The following is an 11,061-nucleotide window of genomic DNA, read 5'->3' as shown; positions in this document are numbered from 1 at the left end:
TGAGGAGGCCGCGCTGCAACATGACCCCCCCCCCCTCCCCCCGAAGAAAATTTCTGGCTACACCACTGGACGGTAGCATACTGCTATAGTGCGGTGGCAAGCGAAGTTGATCTGTTTGCGCCGCCGCAGGTTCCAAACCCAGGTGCGGCGCAGTCGCTGCCATATCTATATTTACTATTTTATTTCTGCAGGTGTACCTGGCTTTAGACAGATGACGGATTTTTTGGAGATTGAAAGCCTCATTGCTAGCGTAGTAATTAATAATAAGGCATGCCAGTTTGGTCGAAGTTTGGGGCTACGAAAGCAGCATTGGAAGAACAGCCGAGGTGGTCAGCGTTCGCTCCCAAACAGCGCGTACAGAAGACAACGGGCGTGCGGATAGTGGGATCTTGTTAATTCTAAACCACTTTATTCGAACCTCCTGCTCATACGAACTGATGCGGCAGTGACAGTGGCCGAGTTGGTGCCAGTCGACAGCCCCCTGCACTTTCTTCTTTCTTCGTGCAGCCCCTTAGTATACTGTACTGTAAGTCTCCTGCTCAGCAGCAGGCGGCCGGGCTCCAGTGAGCACAACCGATCACGTGACGGACTGTACAGAGTGCAGTGGTAATCGCGGTGCTATTGGCGCTGTATGCATGTATACGCGCTGGTTGCTCGTTTGACCAACCGTTGTCAGCGCAGGCCGCCTATTGCCAATTTATTTATTTATTTATTTATTATCAATACCTCAAATGCCCCAGGAATGGGGTATTACATGAGGGATGGGCTGAATGTGTCACTAATGGAAGATTGGATGGCAGCCTTGAAGTGCAGTGGATCGGAGTGGTGCACAATTGTGCCCTCACCGGTTACCTTGCTTTATGCACGCAGCCTTTAGCGCGCATACTCATTCAAGTAGTACATGAGTCCGCGCTCCGATTGGCCTCCTCTTAGATCTAACTCCGCGTAATTGAAACAAGCATCATGTTTCTTCGAGTTTTAATTACTGATATTCGGCTGAACTTTACTGTGCGTGCGCGTGAGTGCGTGTGCGTACGTGCATGTCAATGTCGCCGTCGACTCTGGTCGTGGAATAGAAACAAAGGCAAAAAACGCATTCTCATCGTTGCGCGGCGAGAATGCGGTAGCATTAGATCCCTTTCATACAACGTAACCTGTGGTTATAACCAGATTTTCCCGCCCTTCCAATATTCCCGCCCAGTTCTGGCTCTAACCGGATTTTCCCGCCGCTTTTTCCATGTTTTCCTGCTTTTTTTTTTGACGACGACGTCATTTGTGACGTCGCATCTCTGACCAATCAGCGAATTTTATGACGAACGCCACCGAGCGCCGCTATCTTTGGTAGCATATACAGTAACTCTACCGCTACCCACCCCTGAAGGGGTTCCTGCTGCTGTCGCAGTAATTACCGGCACAAGAGGATCCAGCGTTAGCTATATGCTTTACCATTGCTTCATTTCCTCATTTTGGTGTTCCTGTAATTCGAAGACAAAAGAAAAAAAAATAGATGTGAGAGATAGCAATCACAAGCTTAAACCAATCAAAACAAATGAACAGGGGCAAAAAGATAACTGCAAGTCAAAAGATAATTAGAAAAAGGCGCGGTATATGCTTGGAGTGGAAGGACAAAGAGGGTCTGGGGGACGCGCACAAGATTATTTATGATGATTTAAGATGAAAGGAGGTGCCATCGAGTAGATTATACTGTCGATTAGAGAGCACGACCACATAATAGTAATGCAATGGTGAAGCATATACACCTAACGCCGAAATTTGCACCATCTTTGGTGGTAGTATGGTAAATTTTTTGCGCGTGCTGTCTTAGCATCGTCGAGGCCAGCATCCAGCAAAACACCACATAGATTGCACATACGTCAAATTTATTAATGGGTGACAATTTCTTTGTGGTCAGAAAATGATTGCTCAAATGCGGAATGTCCCGTCTATTGCGTGATTAATCCATACACTTGTTGCTCGAGGTACCCGAGATGCGAGTCAGTTTGCAGAGCTGGTTGCATTCATCGCGCCACGTCGGTACGAAAGTTATGGTGTCAGGTGACGTTGACATTGAAGAGGCCAAGCAGATGATCTGCTCAAGATGTGTTCCATATATGACCGAGAGAAGAGCACAGAGAACTGATTCCAGTTTGGCGAGAAGCATTTGGCGGAAAGTACAGCGTTGCGATTAGATGTCATTTTTATTAGCATGACGTAGATGTTGCCAACGTCCTCCGAACGACAACGGCGTCGCGAGAGTATATTGAGGCAGTCCGCATACCATTTGTGAGATAAACTGCAGCCATTGTGCGTCGACTGCCCCTTGAGCCTTACAGATTTGGTTGCGCACACTGACCAGTCGGCATGCAAAATATGTTCTAATAGAACATATTTAATAAATAGCGAATGTTGTCATGGCGCAGAATCATAAAGTCGCCCAAGCTGCGATATCGTGTTTTTCGGGTCGCTCGGGATGCAGCTGCTATCACGCAAGCGCTAAAGGGTAGTTCTACATCTGTATCTACATAGGCTCCCGGACTAATTTATGCAGACGACTATGGGCAAGACTTCACCTTCCCATATATTGCTCTAGCGCTGTAAAACAAGGACGCTTACTAGTGAAAGTGCTTGAGTGGCTCTACCTTTCCTGACTTGAATAAGTATAAAATCGATCCGCAAAGCCGAAACTTCGCGTTACGGAAACGGAAAGAGCAAGACAAGATCGAGCTTAACGGCCTGCTGTATGTAAATTGCTCACACGATGCGCTTGCAAAACAAAGGTGTGATCACGGCGCAAGCGTTCCCGGTATTTACCGCAACAGTTTGCCCTTCAGCAGCTGCAAAATGCGGTTCCGGGCTAAAGTGCTATTGATTTTTTTTTTGTCCTCATCGTTCCTGGTTCAGTGACCTCGCGTGTTGGCGTGTCGTCCACGCCACGAAACGCACGTATTATGCGGTTGCGGGTTGAATGAGAAGCAGAGGGCGGTTTATTCAGTCGCCGCAGCGGCTTCGGTGAGAAAGATTTGCTCTTCGGCGGCAAAGGCATTGTCGCGCCCGGAGGCCGGCTATTTGTTAGAGCAGCGTCGATGCGGTGACGATCACTGCTTAGATCACGTGCACCTGCTCGTCCTGTGGTACATATCACGAGAAGCCCCATGTGCCCATCGGCATGACATGCACTACATCTAGGTGTGGATCAGAGACGAAACCGAGGCCACTCCTGTTCACTCCACCTTTTCAACCCTTTTGTGCTGCGCGTAAACGTAGTTTTCTTTCTATTTTTTACTTACATGCGAATTTAAAGGGCGCTGCCGAAGTGCAAGACTCTTTGCACGGCATTGACTCAATTCCAGAAACGCTTAATTTTCTACATTTCTCGTGCCCTCATACTTCCCCTAAAGAATCAGCTGCGCTCTCGCCTGCCGTTTCTCGAGTAGCGAAACAGCTGAACAGAATAAGCGATCCTGAGGGATTTGCCTGCCACTGTGGCAAAAGTCACCGAATCAACGGATGAAGCGGCAGCTGTGAAAAAAAAAAAAAAATCGGTGCACTGAAATGAAGATACTAACACTGACTACTTGTATGCGCCGGAAGATATGAATCCAGCTTGTCGATTTCAGCGCTCGTCATATGGGTGTGCGCGTCCTGCGAGAGCTCGCAGTCACACGCGCTCCCGAAAGTGCTCGCAGCCTTCGTGGCGCAGAACAGCGTGCACGTTGTCACTCCTGAAGCAAGCGACCTCGAAGTTGACAGAAGTGCAGGCATCCACATTTTCGAGCCTCCTGACCGCGCAGCGTCCCATGTTCACTCGAACTACACGCAGCAGCGGGCAAACGCCGCACACTGCCAGCACGCCCAGGTTAGTCACCGTAGTTCCCACGAGGCACAGGGTGACGAGGCTCTCGAAGGACCCGCGCTGCAACGCCAGAAAGGTCGAGTCCTTCACGTCCGTCCAGCCAACAAAGAGCTCCCTCAGCTTCGGAAGGCACTTTCCGATCAGCGCCAAGTCGACCGAGCTCTGCAGCGACGTGCCTTCCAGATCCAGCACCTGCAGCGCCGGGCAGCACAGCAGAATGTCGCTTAAAATGGCGTCGGAAATGAGGAACGGACAGCCTTCCAAGCAGAGCCTCTCGAGCGCGGGGAGCGACGGCCACGACGGCCGTCTCCCGCTGCGAGCCTTGTCGTCGTTGAGGAAGAAGCAGCGGCCCAGGTCAAGCGTGGTCAGTTCGCAGTGCTCGGCGGGCCCCGCCGAGAAGAACGTCTTCATGTCGAGCACGCATCCGCGCAGCGAGAGAGACACCATCCACTGTGGAAGGTCGCGCAGCTTGACGCGCCTCTTGCGGTGCGCGGCACCGAAGCTGAAGCCGTCGAAGGAGATCTCCCGAAGGCGCGGGCAGAGGCTGCTCAGCTTGCGGACGTCGCTCGAAAGGACCACCTTCCACTCGGCGCCGATGGTGGCGTTCGACAGCGAAATTTTGCTCAAGCAGGGAAGACCGCCGCAGGCGTGACGGCGCTTGAGAAGCTTCGATACCTGCCGTGGAAGGACCTTTCCTGTCCCAGAGACGCATTTTTCGCCAGTTGCGGTTTGCCACGAGAAGCTGTAGTATCCCTGCAAATGAGTGACAATAAAGTTTCCAGCTTTAGTATCGCAACAAGCCTGCATGCATCACCTCCTTTCAAGTGCTGTTCCATAAACAAAACACTTCACCAGAACTGACCACTGAGACGTTGTTAAATGCAGCCAGCGTGTTCGGTTCCGCTCTGCCTTGAAAACGACAGGCGAGATGAAACCAACGTAGAGGCATAAGCGCTCTTGTGAGATTTATTTGAAAGCACGCTATTAGGCTAAAATATAAAAAATAACCACCACAGCAAGAGAACTTGAGGAAGATCAAATATAGGACCGTGCAAGATTATAGGATAGATACCATGCAGATGGGCGTAGTCAGAAGCCGCAAAATGCTTTTATTTCGTTTTCCTCGAAAAAGGGGGCGTCCCTCATAGCCTGAGTTGCTTTGGGACGTTAAACCCCAATAAGCCAAGTCGAAAAGGGGGGGAGGGGAGAGGGGGGTGGCGCTTTCAGTCGAATAACAAGAAAGAAACTTGAGGTACTGTTGCGCATAATGGTTTCAATTATTTTTCACCTAAGCCACCTACCTCAGCGTGTCCTTAACAGCTCAGAACGTCTGTGGTCAGATCGATTTGCAGCAGAGTACACAAATGGTTTCAGAGCAAATGCTAGATGTATTTTCTGTTCTTCGTAAGCGAGCGTGATTCGTGGCGCAGCAGGCGAGCCTGTTGCTGGCCTTGACTCAATGCATTACAAAACGGCTAAGGGTCGAATTTCGCTGGCTGACATCCTTTACCGCTCTCTCAAGGTACGTCCCCGCACGACTGACGATATGTCCATCTTGGACGGTTTGACATTCGCGGCACATAATCCATGACATTCAATCTACAAAGACAGAAACAATCGGCGCCACAAATTTTGAATACCAGTACATTAAATCAAACAAAGGAAGGCAGCTCTACACGGTTCTTGTTGAAATTTTACAATCTCGGTTGTTCACCGTGAAGGGAAACGAAACTGAAGCCAATTAACTTAGCAACATGCATGACTATATCACACCAACCATTCCATTTTGGGTGTTCTGTACAAGGAAACACGGTTCGAAGTACAAATGAATGTCGGTACCTATAGGGGGTAACTATTATTTCAAACCTGAACTGGAGGCCACATGTTATGCTCACAATTAGCAAAGCTAATCAGAAGTTAGGCTACTTCAGGAAAAGACTAAAATTCGCTGAAAGTGAAACAATGCTAACTGTCTATAAAAAGTTGGTGCGCTCATTGCTGGAGTACGCGTGCGATGTGTATAGGACCCGAAAAAAAAAGTGCCAGTGCAGGAATTGGAACAAGTACAAAGACGTGCATTACACTTCATATTTCCTCGCTTCACGAGGAAAGATTCAGCGACTACGTTTTACGGTACAGACAACCTGCCTCTCCTTTGCGTTCGATGGAAGCATAAACGGCTGCGTCTTTTCCATCGTACTATTAATGAAACGGTTCAGATCAACAGAAAATGTTATATCAAGTAGCGCACACCGTGCATAACACGAAATAAACGCACTCGGCATGTCAACGAAATTAATGTTATTAAAGATTGCTTTAAGTATTCGTTTTTACAGCTCACCCGCACATGAATGAAATCAGCTGCCTGCTATAACGTGGAGTCTACAGCATCTCGAGCTCGACAAAGGAGAACGTCAATGGGTTTTAACGCACAAAGCTAATTTCGGCCCCTAGCGATTAGATTTTCTTTCGAGGGAGGGGATGTAGCTCCTAATATAATGTTTTAGTTGTGAATTTGTGTTCGCTTCGCTCTGTATATTTTCTCATTGCGCACGGTTTGTCTCCTTCCTACCTTAGTCCTGGAAAGAACCGCCAGTATGTAATAAGTAAATAAAATCAGCTAAACTGGAAATCAATTATTTTCTCGTAAACTTTCTATGGATGTTGCCTTGGTATGTCACTTGCATACCCAGGGAGTGTAACAAGCTACTCGCTTCCAGTTCGCTGACTGCAGTGTGTTCCCTAACTATATTAGTCAAAGTTCCCTGACCGCTGTGGCATAGCTCTGTAAGGCATGATGTTCCAAACCTTCCCAAAACAATTTTCTTGATGGGACATTTTATTTATTGATTTATTTAAGTACCCTAAGGGCCCGGCTGTTAAGCCCGCTAAGCCCTTCTGCATCGGTTTCGCCGCACCGCAAGCTTCAGTGGTAAGTGGCATATTAATGCTATCACAATTAACTGCGAATCAACGTAGCAATTTTTGTTCTCAGCGCACCAACAGAGCCAGATTTATTGGTTTGGTTTATGGGAGTTTAACGTCCCAATGCGGCTCAGGCTATGAGGTACGCCGTAGTGAAGAGCCCCGGAAATGTCGACTACCTGGGGTTGTTTAACGTGCACTGACATCGCACAGTACACGGGCCTCTAGAATTTCGCCGCCATAGAAATTTGACCGCTGCGGCTGGGATCGAAGCCGCGTCTTTCGGGCCAGTAGCCGAGCGCCGTAACCACTGAGCCACCGCGGCGGCTAGAGCCAGATTGATTTCAGCGCTTAGATTCGGGAGTTTCTTAAAATCATGCTTACACATTTTTGTGCTGCTTTATTAATGCGAAAGCATTTCTGGGCTATGCCGCCGGGGTCGTGTCCGCAAAACGTGTCCGCAGCAGCTGTGACGTTCTCAGAAGAGGTAGCATCAAACGAATGGATGCGATCGATAGAGGATAATGTGAGGATGCTGCGCAAAAAAAAAAAGTTATGTCGATAGGATGATTAGTTAATTAGAGCCAGAAATGTCGAAAAAGTTGATATAGTGAGTGTACGGGAAAACAACCGTGTACGGCAAAATAGTAAGAAAATAGGCAAAGTAGTGAAAATAAGTTTGAAATGAATTAAAATGTATTTTATGATTGATAATTAATTGAACAAAAGTTTAATTGACGTAGATTAATTAGTTAATTATCAGCAAAAACCATTGGACGGTTGAATAGGCTGGACGGGGATATAGTAAGTGAACGAGAAAGCAACCACTGCGCCAAATTTGAAAAACCAAACAGGTTGAGATAAAAGAAGGTATAAAGAGCAAATAAGTCGATGTTTAATTAAAGTATGAGATAATTACGCTAATTCAGTAGTTAAATTAATTAACAAACACAAAGATGATAAAGAGAGGCGACGAGTTCCGAGGAGGCGTCAATGCTTTTGCATTCTCCCAATGCGGGTCGCCGCAGAGTGATCTAATTATTGGTTCACGCGAGTGGTGGTATCAGGTGGCATTATGCGGGCAGATGAAAGGGATAGGATGCCACGCTTTATGCGCATTCGAAACAAAGATGTCATACCGGCGTGACCAGACCATGTGTTCGACACGCGCGCAGTTCTGTTGCGATTCACGGCAGACCATCGCGTTAATATGAGTCAGTAATTTTTCCCGACTTCGCCAATTTCTTGATGGTATCCCTGATAATTCCCGGATTTTTTCGGATGCACAAAATTTCCCTTACAGTTGCAGGTTTGCAAAGTTTTCCAGGTCGCTAGACGCCCTGCATACCGCAAGCCGTCTCTGCATTCCAAGTGAATATTCGATGACATCAGCCTTGTGTCAGAGAAGCATTGTACTTGGGCGTCTACCCCACTCTTACCGTTACCAGATTTCCACACCTCTTGTCATTTGCTAGCCGAACGTTCGATTTCCTTCGTCGCTCGTTGCGGCCCTCTAGCGTTTAATTGAAACGTGCCGCTTATAAAGCACACACCCGGTCTGAAATTGAATATGCTGCAGTTGTATGCTAGTCACGTTAGGTAACATTGCTGAAAGCATTGAAGTCTTATTAAAGACAGGTATATATCTATATGTTGTCAGACGGCTGCCCCCAAAGTAAAAAGGGCCACGCCAGCGGTGGTCAGATTGCTTCCCAGCGCGCTCTAGCAGCCGAAGCGCATGCAGACATCAAGGATCCGGATATAGGTACGGCGGACCCATATCCCGCTGTTTTGATGCTCATGTTATCGCCAGCACGGGCGTAGCCACACTGCTTCCATCAGTGTTTGTCAGGGACGCTTTTAATGCTTCATGCAGGGATTTATCGCTGGCACGCAAATGCAAAGTTTCAGAGCGCGTGCCCGCGTGCCTGCCGTGGTTCACGGCTTCGCTTGGCTGTCATTCTCCACGGCGTCATGCCCTTATCGTCACCATGTTAAACCATGGTAAAACGCTAAAGAAATGAACATTGTAAAGTATGGCACACGTCCGTATGCATATGTTATGTCAGCGTAAATTGGCGAAATGCCAAAGAACAACCCTTTCGGCACGATGCACTGCAGCGATAAATTCCTGAGTGAAGCATTAAGGCACCCCTGACGAACACTGGCGGAAGCGCCGCACTTTACCCGCGCCAACGATGAGGCGAGCATCAAAATGGCAGGGTGGGTCCGCCGCAACTTCGATGTCCGCATGCGCTTCCATTGCTGGAGCGCACTGTGAAGCAATTTGTCCATCGCTCGCGTGCTTTGTTTCACTTTCGGGGAACCTATGCAATAGGCACAAAAGTGCAACGGACACTAAAGTACGTTGCCGTTAGAAAACCTGGCTGACTGACGAAGAATTCGATTAGATAATCCCAAAATATGCCATTCTGTGTCACACCAGAGGTGCCTAATTCTGGTCACACAATCGAAAACTGACAATTCCCGACAAAAAAAATTCCTTCCCTTCATGGATACTGTTCTCAGCCCCACCATTTTTGGCTATTCGGCAAAGAATGCAATAAGCAGCAAAACAAAAGCTTTACTTCGTAACCGACTGCTTTCACTATGATCGCTAGGTGTTCCATTGCTTGCTAACTGGATTTTCTTGACACGTCTTTTTTTTTGCTTGACTTATCTGGGGCCGTATTTTGTAAGCTTTGGCTTTCCGATGCATAGGGAGGCCATGACGTCGGAAACCAGTGACACAGGGCCAAAAGAAAGGAAGAAAGGAAACGTTACAAAAAAGACCCCTGGTTGCGATTTGCACCACCATTAAAGGCACCTTCCCCCTTGCCCTGTATAATTCCTTATGGGTCATCAGGATTAACAAAACTGTGGTAAACTAAGAAATACTAGACGCGAAGATAAGGCAAAAGATCCCGCGCAACAGCAGACGATCAATTAAAGCAAACTGCAAAAGAATGTTCCAGTATTATCCTTCGCAAACAAATTTAAATGCTCTTTTCATTCGCTGGAATTGTGCAAACGAGGAGCACGGGTTCACATCAGGGCGAACCATTCAAGGTCATTTTAATCAGGAGGCAACGCGCAAAGATCTGCGCTGTTTGATCTTTGACGCTGCTTCACGAGAACAGCGTATCTCAGCTGCCTCTTGTCACTGCGACAAGCACTAGGAAATTTTTACTGCAGGCTGTCTGTCGTGTTTTCCCTGGTGTGTGAGCGTTGCATAAGAACAGTTACGCCTACAAATATGCGTTGAATGGTGCTCGGCTGCTGACCCGGAAGACGCGGGTTCAATCCCAGTCGCGGCGGTCGCATTTCGTTGGAGGCAAAATGCAAAGAGCCCCGTGTACTGTGCGATGTCAATACACGTTAAAGAACCCCAGATGGTCGAAATTGTCCGGAACCCTTCACTACGGCGTCCCCCATAGCCTGAGTCGCTTTGGGGCGTTAAACCTAATAAGCCAAACCAGACCAAGCGAAATACGTGTTGAAACAGTTTCCGTGTCAGCAGACAAGCGGACACCATCCGGTTTTAGTGACCCTCTCGGTAGAATAAAGAAAGAACTCCAGCAGACGCCAGACCTACCTTTGTTCCCCTTTTGTGAAGGACAGCCTGGCGTACCGAAGGTGGGCCTTCAAAGGATTCTGGCTCGTTTTTCACATGCGTGGTCAACAAGGTCTTGAGAAACTGCGCTATCTCAGTGTTGAACATTTCTGCCGTTCACCGAGGCTGCTGAAACGATGCCGACTTCAAACGGTGTTCATATGGGGGCACATTACTGTAACGCACAGCCTATGAAGCAACAGCGACCTCAGAAGGAGTATATGCCTGCGCTGTCTTCACCACGTTTCGTGCCAAGCTGATGTCGACAGCGCCAGCAGGCGCCCGAAAAGCAAATGCAGTGAACGCGTGTTCGAAAAAGAAAGAAAATAAGCGGAAAAAAACTTGCGCTTTTGTTTTATCAGCGAAGCTTGTCTTCAGTGGGGCGGCTGACAATGATTCAAGGTTGATAGTAGTACTGACGGCTGCGACCCGAAGTGAACGGACGCGCGTGCATGCTGCAGCGTTGCAGTTCGTCAAAACAGCGGCTTCAGCGCATCTCTGATGCGTTCGTAATTTGCATGGCAGCGCTGGATTAAAAGGGGGGGGGGGGGGGGGGTCTAAGGGGGCTGCAGCCCAGGGCCTCACCTTCGACAGCTGAAGAAGGGGGCCCATTTAATCTAACCTGCTTAGTATATGAAACCACGGGCAATGGAACTTCGACCGACACGTA

At 48.2% G+C, this 11,061-nt stretch overlaps 1 protein-coding gene across 1 annotated transcript; it reads right to left on the bottom strand.

Moving 5' to 3' along the window:
- Nucleotides 1-1,915: 1,915 nt before the first annotated feature.
- On the bottom strand, nucleotides 1,916-10,499 carry LOC149353047 (uncharacterized). The gene is made up of 2 exons (XM_089575759.1): nucleotides 10,374-10,499; nucleotides 1,916-4,606 (listed from the first exon to the last, which is right to left on the bottom strand). Exons 1-2 carry the CDS (start codon nucleotides 10,497-10,499, stop codon nucleotides 3,659-3,661), a joined length of 1,074 nt encoding a protein of 357 aa, XP_089431885.1. The 3' UTR covers nucleotides 1,916-3,658.
- Between the last annotated feature and the right edge of the window lie 562 nt (nucleotides 10,500-11,061).

The sequence above is a fragment of the Amblyomma mixtum genome, chromosome 3, assembly GCF_055824585.1.
Source record: "Amblyomma mixtum isolate Tamu chromosome 3, ASM5582458v1, whole genome shotgun sequence".
Classification (NCBI taxonomy): Eukaryota; Metazoa; Arthropoda; class Arachnida; order Ixodida; family Ixodidae; genus Amblyomma; species Amblyomma mixtum.
This window is presented reverse-complemented; position numbering and strand designations above follow the sequence as displayed.